A 17836-nucleotide genomic window follows, 5' to 3' on the forward strand; every position below is an offset into this window, starting at 1 on the left:
ACGTTAGCCTCGGACCATGGACGCACAACGCCGAATTACTGTGCGTAGTGTGGCCGCATGAAATCGAATTTATAATATCAGTTTTATAAAACCGATTTTAGCTAATTTGATATTATCCCGTAGTGTAGACGTGGCCCCAGTAAAGGACACATCCAGGAGAGGTGTAGCCTCTGCCGCTCCTGTAAGAAATGCACTCAGATTTCCAGGGATCTGCACCTCAAGCAGCATATCCTGGAACAAGCTATGAGGCCGACCTCAGTACAAGCACCAGTGCCAGATCACTCTGTCTGCATGCAGTCAATCGCTACTTTGGCAGAGACTTAAGACAGGCCCTTGGACCCCTTTCCAAGAAGGAGAGTCACTCTTCCTCTCCTGCTTGTTCCTTGCAAAAAGGCACACAAGACTGTTGGGAGCCACTTGAGCTCTAAAAGAAGCTTGTCTTCCACTTCAAAAAGAGGCCTGGTGCAATGCCAAGATTCACCAGGTGCTCAGGCCTTATAATTTATGAATCTATGAATAAAGCAGCCTTGAGGCTGCTCTAAGGTATTCTGAGGGCCATTTATATGGAAAGCTTTTTAGGTAACTTTACAGAAACAATTCTGCTTTAATCAAAAATTGTCAGCACATATCAAATGTTCTTTCGTGTAAGGAATGGAAGGGATATGTCCTCGATTCATTTGCCTTTTCTCTTTGGTATAACCAGGACACATGATACTGGCCTTCTTTCCTTCAAAGACCATTTGCCTGTAACTCAACTTGTGATCACTGACACAAACAGGTCAAACTCGGAGGCTGCTTGGAGAATCGGCCCCTTGCGTTGCCATGGAGACAGTGAGTACCAGCTCTTCTCAATTTCCAGATGTACAGAATGTCCCATCCCAGGTTTTTTGTTTGTTTGTTTTTGTTTTTTTTAAATATTTGATAAAAAACAATCTTTATATGTGTGGCTTTCACTCACAGCCCTGGGCCAGTTAACTATAGAGAAGGGTATTGTCTTTTGCAGGACAGTTCTGGAATGCAGCTTCCTTCAACACAGAGGCCTCCTATCTGCACTTCCCCACCTTCCATGCAGAGTTCAGCGCAGACATTTCCTTTTTCTTCAAAACCATGGCTGTGTCTGGGGTCTTCCTGGAAAACCTTGGGATTAAGGACTTCATCCGCATCGAAATAAGCTGTAAGCGTCAATGGTGGGAATTCACCATATTCATTCCTTACAACCAGTTTGGTGGGGAAGTGGGAAGCAAGTGCTTCATGATATCTTTATAATGCCCAGCATGACTGTAGATAGATAAAATGGTCTCTGGACAGTAAGGAGTCCCTTGTTGCTACGGCACTGGGCTGGGACTCAGCAGATCTGGGTTCAATTCCCTGCACTGATACAAACACCCCGTGAACCTTGGTCAATGTTCTTGAACTCTATGTCCTCCAGTTTGCCATGTTCACAATGAAGATAATACTTATTTTTTAAACCCTTTGTCTATTTAGACTGCAAGCTCTTTGTACATGACTGTGCAGCACCTATCACGATTGGGCCCCTGTCTGATTTGAAGCCTATTCGTGTTACTGGAACACTAATACTAAACCGTTATAATAATTCCTATTATTATTGTTATTGTTACATTTCAAACATGAGGATGCTATTTTACTGTTTCTGCTTAACTCAGGCCTGTTCTACACTGGGGGTGGGTGACCAATCTAAGTTACGCAACTTCAGCTACGTGAATAACGTAGCTGAAGCCGACGTACTTAGATCTATTCACCGCAGTGTCTTCTCTTTGGTAAGTCGACTGCTGCTGCTCCCCCATTGACTGTGCCTACACCTTTCACTCTGGTGGAGTACCAGAGTTGATGGCAAGCGCTCAGCAGTCGATTTATCACATCTTCACTAGACACGATAAATCGACCCCTGCGGGATCAATCATGCCGGAGGGAAATGTAGACATGCCCTCAGTGCCAGTAACACAACTCATTCTCAAGTGCCATGCTCATAATTTTAACCCCTTCATGGGTGGGGACTAATTAGATGAGTTTCAGTGTTTGTCCCTGTCAAGAAATTGATCATATGAGATCTGTTGCCTAGTCATTCTCCACCCCAGCATAAAACACTCTTGGACAAGGGCAAATAGTGTTAAAGCAATGATCTTTTGAGAGTTGAGGGGCCACAAAGAGTATGGTGAGGGCTCTAACCCATGCTGAGAGCCACTAATGGTCCTGTTAGGCCCTATGAACACCACAAAGCCCACTTAGTGGTTGAATAGTAATTACAGCTCAACTTATACATGGGGAAAAATTAGCAACAGCTAATTGGTAGGTTTAACCTCTCTCTCTTATTCAGCTGAATAAGAATATTAACAGGGGGAAAACTATTGTGGCTTTGAAATGAAATAAGGCCCCTCTGTTCTCAATTCTGTCAGGATGAGAAAATGCAGAATTGAGTGCCATCCATTTTATAATATGGTTATAATAACCTCAACATAAAATTTAATAAAAAAAGGCCCCAAGGCCCTTTGATTCATTAAACCAGTGGTAAATGTCATGGTGCATTATCACAAGGTAATGAGGTATGATTTAGTGTTAATTGCACATCAAAGTCCAATTTGGTTATAGTTCAGTGTACTGTATATCATTCTCGGGGATGTGAAAAAAATGACAGTTTGACACTAACTGTGACAAACTACTACAAACCACTTAGATGCTTGTTTAGCAAATTCTTTCATCAGTGCATGCAAAACATAAGCTCACAAAGTAACTAGTTATTGAAAAGTTGGGAAACTTGGAGTTGTTCTCTCTTTTTTAACCCAGACTCCTCATTAGCAGCATCTTGTGTATCTCACAGCCAGATGGAATTTGCAGCCTAGAGGGCTTGTATGGAGAAACCTCCAAAGACCAGCTGCTTGGAAAGGAATTGGCCTCTTAGCAGATGTAGAGGCTCAGAATAGATCTTTACTTATCCCCATGGAACGTTTTCTAACTCAAGTACTTGAGCAACAGCTTCCAAAACCAGATCTATCCAATTTCTTGGGCTTGCAACAACAGGTTTTCATGAATTTTCAATTCGCTACCTTCTGTTTGGCATGCAGTTCACAAAGCTGGTACTTTCAGTCTCTAGTGTATGCAGTAGTTTAAGGAGAGGAATAAATTCAGTGACCATAGTATGAAAGACTTCTGGTTGAAGCCTGCTCCTGTTACAGTCATTGGAATCATCCTATTGAATTCCATCAGAGCAACTTGAATTGCTTTGTGACACTCTGTCTTCCTGATTACGTTTCTCTCCCTCGGGAGGGTGGGGGGCGGTGGCGGATGTACACTACAAAACACAAACAAACAAAACACTCCACCCACAGCAGCAAGTCTCAGAACTCAGGTCAACTTATCCCAGCTTGCGGGACTTTCACTCCAGGGCTGGGCATAGCAGTGTAGATGTTCTTGCTCAAGCAAGGTTTTAGAGCCCAGTTCCATCCAAGCAGAAACATCTATCCTGCTGTTTTTAGCCTCATAGTGTGAGCCCAGTGACCCCAAGTCAGTTGACCTGAGCTCTGAGACTCACAGTCTGTTGTTTTGGGGTTTTTTTGGCAGTGTAGATGCACACTAGGATCCCTTCATATCTCAGCATGTGCAACATATGCCCCTCTATTCTGAGACTGTCCCTTAACTCTGTCTCTCATGATGCTTACCCTGCTACAAGGGTCAGAGCTACCCATGTGACCAAAGGCTTTGAGCAGACACCTCCCATCACACACTTAAAACCTAGCTTCCTGCTATTGTCTTTTATTAACTATACATGGTTAGAAAGGCTACATTGGAAGGGGCAGCTTGGCCCTTTTCCATCTGTTGGCATCACTGACACAGTGTGGAAGCTTTAAGTGCCAGCATCAATTTTTTGTGCAATGCTTTGCATCTAAGTGGTTAATTTTCTCGGGGGGGAATGAACTAGTTTTCATTGGACACCATCACTGAAATAGCAACAAAGTCAGGTATAGCGAATGAGTCTTCAGCCCTTTGTAATCACAATGGAAACCAAACAGAGCTGCGGGATGAGATTTACATCTAGGCTGCCATGTTATTTGGTAGGTTAATAGTTAATGGTGCCTTCATTTATAGACTATTCTTTGATGTCAAAACCAGATATTTAACTCCATCCTTCATCTCTTCCTCACCCTTGTCCATTCCAGCCCCTAAGGAGATCACCTTCTCCATAGATGTTGGAAACGGGCCTATAGAAGCTACGGTGCAGTCTCCCACGCCTCTGAATGACAACCAGTGGCACTTTGTCCGAGCCGAGAGGAACCTCAAGCAAACATCTCTTCAAGTGGATAACCTTCCTAAAAAGATTCTGGAGGCATCTGCCGAGGGGCATTTTCGTTTACAGCTTAACAGTCAATTCTTTGTAGGTAGGGACCATTTAAGGCATTTTTTGGTTGTTTGCAACTTTTGTCTGTAGTAAACCAGTAACACAACTTTTCTAGCCACTGAGGTTGTGCATCTTTGGGATAGCTAGTACCCTGCTTTTTTACAGCCATGCAGTTGGGAGAAAAGAATAAGGATTGCCACTTTGTAGCGGTGCCTGCTCCTGGCCCCTCCACAAACGCAGTCAGAGACCAACTGAAGTGCAGCACTCGTGTCCTTTTATTGTTTGTGTCTGTTCCCACCACCTATTATTTACAGAGACCCACACTCTGGGAGACTGCAAACTGCCCAGTGAACAGGGATCTAGAGCCCACACTCCTCCCTCTCCTATCTCCCCCGGCTTCCTGTCTCTTAGCCAGCTTTATAGGGCAGGCTGGCTACCCAGGCCTGCAGGTGGATCCACTCTGGTAATTAGGGCGTGGCCCCTCAGCCAGCCCAACTACTACCCTTCTTCCTCTGGAACAGGGCTAACAGGGGCCTTGCTTGTTTATCCTAGCCAGCACCCTGTTACACACCTCTTTTACCCACCTGCATGTCCCATGTCAAAACCTCCAGAATCATAACCTCTGCCCTTGAGGGACTGTGTAGACAAAGATTTCCTCAAGTGTATGTTCTATTGAAATGATCTGCTAAACAATATCTGAATATTTCCATTTCTGTAGCTTTTTGCAACCAGCTCACTGTGGGGATTAAATGCTGAGTGCTTTAGATTTGACACACAGGTCTTGTAGCATATTTATGTACCCTAACAAGGAGGGGCATAGTTCTTGGATGCAGGTTTCTGGCATAGTTGCAAATAATCTGCAGTATTTCCTTCAAATCTGCTCATTGTGGTAAACATTGCTACCGGTAAACTCATTTGTGAGAATAGCCATGTAAAGCAAGCATAAAAGCTATGAACACAGGCAAAGTAAACACAGTCAAAGAGGCAAGCAGACATTTTATTTGCAGATCATTTTTTCACTTTATTTGCCCAACTTTCATGCAACCAAACTCCAATTTTGGGCTCAGTTGCTCCTGCCTTTTTTGGTCACTGAAGCAGAGGGGACAAGGAGCCTTTCCCCTTTGCATCCCTTATACAATAGCCAGACTCTAGCCATCACAGAACTCCCCTTTGAGATGGGCTGAATGGCTGCATGCTCCTCTGTACTCAGGGCTGTGTATAAGTGATGCCTTCTGGCCCTTTAAGAAATTCTATTCATCTTAAATGCCTTTGCCCACCTCTGCCTGGCAGTGGGATATTCTCTGTTCCCCCAAATACACAAACCCTACATTTTATGAAGGTTTTCAGTTTTCCATGAGATGCTTATAAAATTGGTGTCCGGTGGGGCTAGGATCCTTCTGGATGGGAAGACATTATATAAAAAAAAGATACATCGCTAAATCATTGTTTCAGTAGTATTTTGCCATCCTAAGTGCTAATACATATTGAAGTCAAGCTCTAGTGGCTTTCAGCATAGAGGAAACTTAGAAGATTAGAGGGCCCATGTAGGACTCTCATAGTGTAGGACAGATCTATAAAGAAGTTGGGCTTAGCCCCATCTGTTACTGGTTAGCCGTCTCCCAGCTGCTGAGATAAAAGATCAACAAGAAGCTCTGTTGAAGTGGAAACAACAGTTAATGTGAGATTCACAAGCCTATGGCCTGGGGAGTATAGCCCTGTAGGGAGTAGCTAGGCTTCTGCAGAAGATTCTGGGATTTAACCCTGAAGAAAAGGGACTTAAATGCTGATGCCATTGGCAGTGATTTTTGGCTGGCTTTAGAAAGACTCTCTCGACAGACCATGTCAGCCCATCTTATGGACCTAAGCAGTGCCAATTGCTTGGAGTTTTCTACATAGGAACATAAGGTGTACTAGACTGGATCAGACCTGTGATCCATTTGGTCCAGTATCCTATCTCCAACAATGGCCAGCTACAAATGCCTTAAAATAAACCTTGCAATAGGCAGATGTGAGATAATCTGCTTCCTATGAAGGACTCACGCAAATTCCTGGTAGTTAAAGGCTGATAGAAGACCTGAATCATGTGGAGTAAATTTCATCCCATCTGAAAAACAAATAATAATAATAAGCCACATTAATTGTAAAAGGAAAGAAGTAGCCAAACATAATGTTCTCTTATATGTTCCCCACATAGCTTACAACATATTTGTTTACAGAAGCAAGGTAATATCTGTTATTGGAACCTCTTCTGTGGTGAGAGAGACAAGCTTTCAAACTCTCTCTCACCAACAGAAGCGGGTCCAATACAGGATATTACCACACCCATCTTCTCTCTAATATACTGGGACCGATCTGGGCTACAACAACACTGAATACAATATATTTGTTTCTACATTTGCAGTGCTCTGCATGCCAGTTAACATTAAGGGGTTGCCACGGTCGGTATGCACATACTTAATTAATAATCCATATAGCTGACGTGATTTGCTGTTTAAAAATGTTCTAAATATTTTTTTTAAATTAATCTTCCTATTTTATTTCATTTAAACACAGCATTTCATTTCCATGAAGGAGATGGCTAGTCATCAAGATTTAATATATTTTATTTTTATCTTCCCTTCTGAATCAATTCAAGTATTTTGCAATTCTCCTAAACAAGACTCCGTCAAAGTTTAATTTAGTTTATTTATCTTCTGGAAGTATTTATGGATCCTTCTGGATGGAAGGTCTATATTAATATAAGATATTTCTATTATGACGAACAAATGTGGATCCAGTGTAACTTTCCAAGTATAATTTTGTCTGTACCTGCGGAGATGTTAATAAAGACAGAAGAGAAGTGACAAAGTCTTTCATCTCTACAGGCTGAAGTTTAAATATGGCCTTGATCACACAAATAGAATGAATTCTGGGGTCTAAGATTAGTTTCTAGTGGCACTGAGAAATTGCACTGGCAAAATTTTGGACTTGGGGAGATGTTTGCACAAACCATGCTTGACTTCAGTGGAGCAATGTCAGTTTACACCAGCTAAGCTAATAATGTCTACCCTACATTATTCTATTATTTACCATATGTAACTTTAGGGACAGATCCTCCCCTCATACTCCATGAAAGTCCATGGTTTTAGGTTTGTAAGTAATGACATGATTTTCTCCTTAGGTCTTTGGCTTAAAATCAAATTGTAGGATAGCTATTACCTAGTGACATTTACAGAATTGTCTTTATGTCGGAATGTTGCACCAAAGCCTTTTTCAGGAATGTTAATAGAGCTATTAGTGGTATTTAGCCAGGATTTGGCCATGTGCCCTATGTATCACTGCTCTGGTGGTGCCATTCTCTTCTGCAGAAATTAAGTGTCTGCTGTGCAGAGAACCCTCACACAATTACCCATTCCAAGGATGTCTTTCAGAGACTGAGGTGTGGACTTCCCCTGTTTGTCTCAGTGGACTGTTAACTCTGGAGTCTAGTGACCACACTTAAAGTGCCAATATTGTTAACATGTTTCACTGCTGATCATTTCAGCAGAAAAATCCGGCCACTCTGAGATCATGAATGGAGATTAAGGATGGTCTCACCATTATATTTTTTCCACTCTAACCCCTGTGCTTTGCATGTTCTTGAGCTTCAGCTCATTCATAAGATTTTAGAGTACATTTCAGTTCTCAGTTTGTTCTTTTTATCTGACTATTGCGGCTGTTGTGGTTCCATATCCAGAAACATGGTACCAGGTACGTGGTATGGCCCTGAATCTCATTCGTGCCATTCCTGGGCCAAGGAGACAGGCTAAGGTGGCGTTAAGCTGTCTTTGTGTTCCTTGTATTCTGAGTCCCTGCAACTGCCTGCCCAACCCCTGGTTTAAACCTTAAGGCTGCTTTGCATAGCTGTCTATTGGATGTACTCGGGGGCAATTTCTGGCCACTTTAAGGCCCCCTTTATGCTATCAGAGCATTGTAAAGAGGAATTGGTGTATGTAGGAATCGGCCCCTGTATGTGTATGTGCCTATCAGCTATAGTAGAACACAGTGAAACTAGGGTCAATGTGGCATTTCTTCCTTGCCTCTACATTTTCCACCTGTTGTCAGTTCAACTCAGCTCTACCATTCTTCATTTTTCGTGAGTCAGAGATAGCGGCTGCTTGTGCAGCCGGCTGAGGTGCCGTGCATGTCCTGTCCCTAGTGTGGTTTCTTTCCAAAAATGTCCCTAGGTATTATTTTGGGGGGTGGGAAGGGAAGGGAGAAATATATAAGCATTTACTTGTACTTGGAATTCCACTCTGTCACTAAGCTTATGTATAAATTGTTGTTGAGCTCTGGTGGGCTCCCCAGTCAGTGAGTGAATCCTGGAGGTTTGATGGGGTGTACTAGGCAGAGGCCCTCTTCTAGAGCCCTCAAGATCCTACCACACCCCATCCCAGAAAGAAGTAATGGGGCTAAATTGTTCAACTGGCCTTGAGAGGCTGCGCAGGAGGCAGCCAATCAGGGAAAGACTTTAGGGAGCAGCCAATCAGAGGGTTGCAGACCCATGTAAAGGGAGCTGCAGTTCAAAACAGAGGTAATTCCTTGCTGGAGCCAGAGGAGTACAAGTGGTGCTCCTGGCTAGCTGAAGGGAGCTGTAGTACCATGGACAACTCAGCTGCTGGCAAGGAGTGAGGAGCAAGAGATTGTTCCTGGCTGGCTGTTGGGACTTGTTCGTCATATACATTGAGGTGAGGGTGAACCATTGGTGAAGGTGCTGAGGCCCATGGTGCTGTAGCAGCATAGCAAAGAGCTAAAAGAGAAGCAGTGGCATCTGGCTGCTATCCATGGGGTCCCTGGGCTTGGACCTAGAGACGTGGTCAGGCCCATGTCCTGCAGGCCGCAGGGGAGTGGCCTGAGACTCAGAGAGGAGACTGAAGACCACTGAATAGGGCCAGAGATAGTGAACTGTTTAGTCTCTATTGGACTTTGACGCACCCCTGGAAGGGGGCCTGAAGTACTTGGTGGCCCAGCTGGAGAGCTGGGGTCACAGAGGCCCAGAGAGGGTGAAGACGTTGCCTCTGGGGAGGAAACCCTGCGGGTACGGCTCAATCGCTGAAACTGTGTAAAGATGGTTGAACTGTTTACCCTGCAAGGGGTCTGTTTTGTGAGTCTCGTTCCACAGAGTGTGACTCGGCCGGAGAGCTGAGTCGCCGAAGACTCTCTGCAGTTAGTGTGTGTGTGCAGGCAGCTGGGGGCACTCGCAAGACAGGAGGATAGTCATGAGGATATTCATCACATCCTGTTGACAAGAGGATATTCATGGGTGTTTTTGTGCAGTTGGGGGTGTTTCCTCCTAAGTTTTAAATAATGCTAAAGCTACTGCTACACTGCGTCTTGAGTAAGGAGTGAGCAGCACCACTGGATCATCCGTTTGCATTACTGCTTCTTTGTTAAATTCTATGCTTTAACTCTGCCCCCAGAGCAAAACAAAGACCTTTTCCACAGAGCCAAAGTGACGGTCATTAGTCATGAGTACTTAGAAAGTCTTTCAGTATGGTGTGCAGTGTCTATAGAGAGGTGGAGCAAGCCCAGAGTTCAGTTCAGGCTTAAATTTTGGATTGGAAACTGTAGCAGATCTAGAGTTTGGGGTGGGCATTGCCAAAGCCCTCATACTCATTCTCTCCTCATGAGGGAGTAGATGCATTCAAAGTGGAAACTGGAAAATAATCCCTTCCAATTGTGCATTCATCCTCGGGCGGGGAAGAAGGAATGTAGGGGAGAAGACCAAGAGGGGAGTGTTCAAATCCAAACCCTGCAATTTCTTCACCCCACTCACACCACAAACAAAAGATGAAGGAATTCAGAGTGAAGTTTCTGCTTTTGTTCCATCCCTCATTATGACAATACCATCTGACAAGGCACTAGGGGCCATACTGCACTCAATTACAGTCCCCCCTCATTAGGACAACGCTCTTATTAATTATGCACAATAGAGGAGGTGCAAAGGTGTTGACCTAATAATAGATTTTGGGTTACATGGTTTATATACTATATACATTACCTAGATAGTACCAGAAAGATTCTTTTATAACTAAAAGAATGAGGAGTACCTGTGGCACTTAGAGACTAACACATTTATTTGGGCATAAGCTTTCATGGGCTAAAACCCACTTCATCGGATGCATGCAGTGGAAAATACAGTAGGAAGATATATATACACAGAGAACATGAAAAAATGGGTGTTGCCATACCAACTCTAAGGAGACTAATCAATTTAGGTGGGCTATTATCAGCAAGAGGAAAAAAAACTACTGTATTTTCCATTGCGTGCATCCAGTGAAGTGGGTTTTAGCCCACAAAAGCTTATGCCCAAATAAATGTGTTAGTCTCTAAGATGGCACAAGGGCTCCTCGTTCTTTTTGCTCATACAGACTAACACGGCTACCGCTCTGAAATCTTTTTCAACTGTGATTGCTATAATAATGAAAGGGCAGTTGATATATGTCAGTACACACAGAATATGTAGCATGCTATTGATGTGATTTTCTCTGTGTATATGTGTGTGTGTGCGTTTGTGTGCATGCATACATGTAGAGTATGCGTTGCCAGTCAGATGACTCTGTGGCCCTCAATGTTGAATTATTGGCACCACAGTAAATTCATAATCACAAGGGTTGGGATTTCCAAGGATTCCAAGGAAATAATGTGCCCGGTTCCCATTGAATTTCATACCTGTTGCACCTGTGTATACTCCTCGGATTCGTTTTGAGAGTGCAAAGGGAAAACCAGGCACAAGCTTGCAGGCCAGGTTGTATAAATTGCACTAAGCCTTGTACTGAGGGCCGTGCAGGGTCATACTAGCACAATGCATGCCCTGGGGGAGAAGCGGAGATTGTTTCTGCTGATCCACAATCCCTCCCAAAGATTCAGGAGGAGTGAAATTGCTACACTATTCATTTGGATAGTTCAGTCCACCCACTCAGCTGGCTGGGGGCATAAGGGTGCATCCTTGTCTCCTCCCTTCTTCCCTTGGGGGTGTTTTCGGCGTCAGGGGTAAGTAGAAAGATCAGTCCCCATTTTCCACTTGGTGTAAACATGGCCATAACTAGCACAAAAGAGAGGGAAGCTCCCTGCATTCCTGTGCAAGGATAGGGGCATGCTCTAGCCTCATAATGTCCAAGACAGAATACAAAGCCGGAGACTTGACTGTACCATATAAAGCCCTTGTGCTGCTGTCCCAGAGGACAAGCCTGGTTCAGAGCAGCCCAGAACTGGCAGAAGGCAGATGTGACTTCAATTTCTCTTTACATTCCTCTCATAATCCTGAGATGCACCATTTGCTCCTCAGCTGCAACCAGGGACTGGGGCCATTATGTTCAAATCAAATCAAATGCAAATGTTATGTTCAAATTCAAATCAAGTGCACAACTACAAATTGGGGAATAGCTGGCTAGGTGGTAGTACTGCTGAAAAGGATCTGGGGGTTACAGTGGATCACAAACTACTTATGAATCAGCAATGTGATGCAGTTATGAAAGAGGCTTATGCCATTTTGGGGTGTTTTAACAGGCATAAGACATGGCAGGTCATTGTCCTACTCAGCACTGGTGAAGCCTCAGCTGGAGTACTGTGTCCCGTTATGGGTACCACACTTTAGGAAAAATTTAGAGAAATTGGAGAGATTCCAGAGGAGAGCAACAAAAATGATAAACGGTTTAGAAAACCTTGACCTATGAGCAAAAGTTTTAAAAAAAAACAAACACACACAAATGGGCATGTTTAGTCTTGAGAAAAGAAGATTGAAGGTGGACCTGTTAGCAGCCTTGGAAGACGTTAAGGGCTGTTATACAGAGAACGGGAGTCACATGTTCTCCAGATCCACTGAAGGTAGGTCAGGAAGTGATGGGCTTAATCTGCAGCCAGGGAGATTTAGTTTAGATATTAGAAAAAAAAATCCAGCTCTAAGGGTATTTAAACTCTGCAATAGGCTTCTATGGGAGATCTCCCTGTCATTTTGGACTAACACTTGCCAGGCAGGTGTCCTACCTCAGCTCAGGAGGCCAGACTTAATGACTTCTAAAGGTGCCTTCCAGCCCTACAGTTCTATAGTTCTGTTTGGTTTTACCCTTCCCCCATTATTGGCATTCCTTAGACTCTGTAGTAAATTTCATAACATTGAGCATGATTGACCATGTTACACAGTGCAGCACTAAGCTCCTGAACTCATGTCCCAACATGTACTGTTCCATGGAGGATTCTTTTAGGCTTAATTTATGGTGCCTCCAGCCTGCTTCTATGAGTGTTTTGGCTGGAGGTAGAGCCTGTAGTTCGGCTGCATGATGCCACCTGTTTCCCACTGCCTTCTAAGTCCCTCTCCACCCTTATCTACACACACACTTTTCTGTTTCTATATTATAAAAAGAAAGCACCTCCTCAACAGTCCTTCACTCCACTACATCCTCCCTAATGCCATCTCTTTCCAACAAAAGAAGTTTTTAAACAAAGCCTTGAACAACTAATCCTTGAAGAGTGTTAAGTCATTTAGCCAGTTGTGCCACTAAGGTACAGTATTGATTTGCACTATGTTTTGCTGTTGAATCATTGGCATGAGCTCCCTCCCACCCCAAAGGCTTCTTTCTGGCTGTTCAGAGCTGCACAGTAAGACCCCAGCTGCATAAACCTGTGACTGCCAGCAAAAGTTGTTCATTTAACAGTCATATCCTTAGCAAAGTATTTTCCCAAGCCCTGTTGTTTGCAGGTTTGACCCTCATGCTAATATCCCTGGTCAGAGAGACAATTCAGCTCATATGCATAAGGTAAAAAATACACCGCTACCTCGATATAACGCCACCCGATCTAACACGAATTTGGATATAATGCGGTAAAGCAGTGCTCTGGGGGATGGGACTGCGCAGTCGGGTGGATCAAAGCAAGTTCAATATAACATGGTTTCACCTATAACGCGATAAGATTTTTTTGGCTCCCAAGGACAGCGTTATATCGAGGTAGATGTGTACCATATAACCCAGGGATAAACACTTCTCACAAAGTGATCACTCATATCTGACCCTTCAGTTCTTCATCCTCAAAGGAAACCTACCCAGCACCTTCAGCTGGAAGCTTAAATTCATAACTTTGATAGACACTAAAATTATGGACTTAATAAAGATACTGGATTTATGGCTTTGTAAGGGGGTGGGCAGAGGCTCCCTCATGCCTCTTCCAGACCCTGCTTCCGGTCCTTTTTAATGTCTTTCTTCCCACTCCACTCTAGTGGATGCCCAGAGGGGCTGTTCTTTGAGTAAACACAAGAAAAAATCCTCTCCCTTCTCCCTTCCTTTATGAGAGAGGAGAATCTGTAGGAAAACAAAGAGAGGCAAGGGTGACCTAGATCTCAGGCAGCCTTCCGGGGTGAGCCCCTGGAACTTAGCCTAAAATGCACCTCAGTGGTGGTGTGAGAATGTGAGAAGAGTTCGTTGTTCTCGTTGCTTGCGGAACCTCCTTTATGGCAAACTGGAATGGTGAGAGTAGCTGGTCTCACTGCCTGGGGTTGTCACTGACAAAGCATTTCAACATTCCATTCAGCATCTTATTAAATCGCTCTACTAAGCTGTCAGTCTGCAGGTGATACACCAAGGTTTTCAGGAATGTGACCTTCAGAAGGGAGCATAATTCACTCATCAGCTGAGAGGTGAAGTTAGTGCCTTGATCTGTTAATATTTCATAGGGAAATCCCACACATGAGAAGGTTTTCAAGAGTTCTGGAGCGATCACTGTAGCTTTGACAGAGCGAGCAGAGGAACAGCTTCCGGGTACCTGGTTGGATAGTTGACAATCTCTAATATGTACTGATCCCACAAGGCAGTTTTTTCTAGGGGCCCAATTATGTTCAGTCTGATTTTCTCAACAGGTGTTTCAAACAAGAGCAGCGGGACCAAGGGTGCCTTAGGGCTCCTGTTACCTCTGCCTAGTTGAAATTCTGGGCAAGAGGAACAGTATTCTCTCACTTCATGATGCACCCCCAGCTAGTAGAATTGGGCAAATACCCAAGACGATGTCCTCTCCCTCCCTAGGTGTCCAAGACATGGGCTATCATGTGCAAGCTGGAACACCGCCCAGTGGTACTTGTGTGGCACCAGCTGTTGGGCCTTCGCCACCCCAGTTTGTTGATCCCTTTCAATTCAATGCAAGCACTCCATGGTTCAGTGTAGGGTTGATCCTTTGCTGTTGCACAAAATTCTTGCTCTGTAGTAGGGCTTCCAGGTTCTGCCTGCTTTCCCCTTCTCTCCCTGTTGGTGTCAGAGGCCATGTTGCTCAGGTCATTTCCCCTTCAGGATCCTTGGCTCCACCAAGGCTCACCAAGTTCAGGGAACTGGTTTTGTTGATGGGTCCGGATGCTCTCTCACTCTCCAGACTTGTGCATTAAAGACTCCCTAGAAAAAAAGCCAGCCCCATCCTATGATTATGAGGTAGTCCACTTTTTTGGCTAGCAGTTATCATTACTACTGAGGTATGGGCTCCCACTGTCAGTGGGAGCTGCTGGCTTGGGTAGGTTTTAACACCACCATGCAGGTACATTGTATTCTTAAGGGAGTTGTCACCTCCCACCCTGAAGGCCTGAACCACGGTCCGACTGCAACTGGAATCTAAGAGTACTTGAACCCTCTTCCGTTGAACCATCACCAGTCCTGTCAACTTAGGGGTGGGGGGGTGTCTTTTTCCCTGCCCAGGTTTCTGCTGTCCAACCCTGGGCATATTCACATTCCATAAGAGGCACACTCCCTCTTTGTGTCATGTCTGCCCACAAGAATAGCACGTTAAATGTCTGCTGCTGCTGGCATCTTTCCTAGGTGATTTTGGGCCTGGTCGGTGCAACAGTGGCAGTGGGACCCTGGTCTGTGAGTCCTGATCCCATTGTTTGCGGTGCCTGGCAGTCCTATGGATGATTATGTATCTGTGCCTGACCACTTTGCCTTGCTGGGACTACTCTTGGTCCAAGAGGTGGAAGGAAATTTTCAGGGTCCTTCAGAGAGATTGTTACTGATTCTGGCTCACTCTGCCCCCCACAGTGGTCCCCACCCTATGGAGGCCTTGGGTGGTTTCTGCCTCTAGTGATCTTTCAGCTTCTACAAAGTCCTTCATTAGCTATACCACTTTTGATAGTGTCCCCAGGCAGTACTGTAGTACCCACTCCTTGCCTTTCACAGGTCATATCTTTATGAAGTTTTCTGTCATGATGGATCTGGTCACCTGGGCCTCTGATTGCTCCTCCAGATGGAGCCACTTCCAATAGTGTTTTCTGTACCCTTGTGCTACTATCTGGGGTCTCACCCCCTTGGGGTAGTTCTTGGCTCTAAACCATTGATGGTGAGTCTCTTTGGAAATATCCAAGTACTCCAAAATGGCAGACTTTACTTGTTTGTGGTCTTTTGCTCTCTCTAAGTCCCAATTATGATTGATTTCCTGGGCCGGACCTGTCAAGTATGGGGCTAGAATCAAAGCCTGTTGTTCTGGGGGCCAGTGGGTTGCTAGTGCCAGCTGCTCAGATGCAGCTAGGAAGGCTTCAGGGTCATCATCTGGTGCCATCTTGGTTACCTTTACTGATACTGGTGGGGGACCCTCTCGGCAGATGCATGACCTGTTGGAACTCTGTGGGGGCATCATAGGGCTGGTGCTATCTGCTGTATCCTTTCCTTTTGAAATTCCTGCTGCTGGGCCATCAGTTCCCTCGGCAGCTGATGTCGCTGGGTGGCCTGAACTTGCTGCTGGGTGGCCCACTCCTGCAGAAATTGCTGTTGGAACTGCTGTTGCTGAGCAGGCTGCTGGTGCTATATCTCTGCTAACCACTTATACCACTGTTGCTTCCATCTTCCACGGAGCAGCTGGGCTCTATCCCCTCTAAGGGTATTTTTTAAACTTTTGTATCACATGTGGTTATGCCCACATTCTCCACCATTTTCCGGGGACAGGGGTTCCCTCAAGTCCCCTCCAAACCCAACTTCTGGTCCCTTTTAATGTCTTTCTCCCCTGCCAGTGGAAGCCCAAGGGGTGGTGGTCCTTCAAGTAAACAAACCAAAAGAAAGTCCTCTTCCCTCTTCCTTTCCTTAGGAGAGAGGAGAGTCCATAGCAAAACAAAAAGAGGCAAGGGTGACCTGGATCTCAAAAAGTCTTCCTGGGTCAGCCCTTTGGGCTTAGCTTTAGAAATCTGGGGGTGATTCTCTGGTCAACATATGTAATCTCCAGTAAGCAGGTATTTGGGTATGGCCATTCATGCAGGTCACAGTAAACAAAAATGACTAAATTCTTGTCCTTAGATGCATGTCTCTTTAAAATCAGGGGAAAGCCAATGCTTGTGCATCGGAATAGAGAATTTGCTCCAAAGAAGAGTCTGTAAATGTTTGTTCTCTTCAAGAAAATGCCTTTATCATCTGGAGCATAATGAAAGATAAAAAGCGCATAAAGTCAATCTGTCTCTTAGGCACAGTCATGCTGTATAGAGCTAAATTATCCCCATCAAGATTCAGTGCCTATGGATTCCTGCTGTTAATATGCAGGAGAGGAAAGCATCAGCCAGTACTGTAGGGTGGAGTGATAGAGTTTCTCTGAGATTTCTCCTCCCCCACACGTCTCTCTCTTAATTTGTGGAAAAGTGACATTAATTGAACAGTATACAGCAAAACACACCCTGATCTCCAAGCAGTCCATCGCAATAGTTTCTTACAACATATTGTTCTCTGATCATGCTCAGCTGATCATGTGGCATGGGGACCAACATCTACATGCAAGTAAGTTTAGAGAGGTGCTTCGTAGTTCAGAGTTGTGTTGCCAAAAATTCAAAATTTCACAGCAAGAATAATCAGTCTGAAAAGGATATTTTGCTCTTGAAACAGAATTGCAGTCTGCAGCCTCAGTGAAGATATGGGAAAGCCGTAGAAGTTTCAAGAGCAAAACACTGGAAACTGTTGAACAGAATAGTAAATGGAGTGAAATTGCTATGAACTATTTTTCCCATCATTAATTGATATCAATGTCCCAGCCCACTTCTTGGGGGACAGGTGTCCTCATTACAAATATGGGTCCTTGTGGTTAGAAGCAGACTATTAATTTAAACTATAAACCATAGAGACTAAGCTGCCCTTTCACCCCAGAGAACTTGTTTTCACTAAGACGTTTAATCATATTTAAACTATTTTAACAACCAAGTTAAATGATATCATTCTGAGCACAACTGCCTGGTCTCACTCACAAGGACCAGTCATTTTCAACATCATGGCTGCGAGCTGTGGGGAAACCCTGGCCTGAATAGCATTCACCTAGGACAGGTAAAAAACATGACTTGTTCTTGTCTGTGCTGACCAATCAGTAGCCTGTCAGCGAACTCCACTGCTGTTAGGATTACAATTACCATCTATTATGTGTATTACGGTAGCACCTGGAGGAGATAGATGTGGTGCAGATAGGTAATAAGGAAGCAAGTTGGTTCCCCAAGGCACAGTCTAAACGCAGCAAGTGGATAAAAGAGGCAAA

The 17836-nt window shown here is 44.5% G+C and overlaps 1 protein-coding gene across 1 annotated transcript in view; it reads left to right on the plus strand.

Annotated features, from left to right (window-relative positions):
* CNTNAP5 (contactin associated protein family member 5) overlaps window positions 1-17836 on the plus strand; it is a 451740-nt gene that overhangs the window by 380963 nt on the left and 52941 nt on the right. Inside the window, exons 15-17 of the mRNA XM_075070316.1 lie at window positions 704-831; window positions 1004-1174; window positions 4173-4391. Of these exons, the coding sequence (XP_074926417.1) occupies window positions 704-831; window positions 1004-1174; window positions 4173-4391 (518 nt within the window). The remainder of the gene's footprint in view (window positions 1-703; window positions 832-1003; window positions 1175-4172; window positions 4392-17836) is intronic.

This window comes from Chelonoidis abingdonii, chromosome 10 (genome assembly GCF_003597395.2).
Source record: "Chelonoidis abingdonii isolate Lonesome George chromosome 10, CheloAbing_2.0, whole genome shotgun sequence".
Lineage (NCBI taxonomy): Eukaryota > Metazoa > Chordata > Testudines > Testudinidae > Chelonoidis > Chelonoidis abingdonii.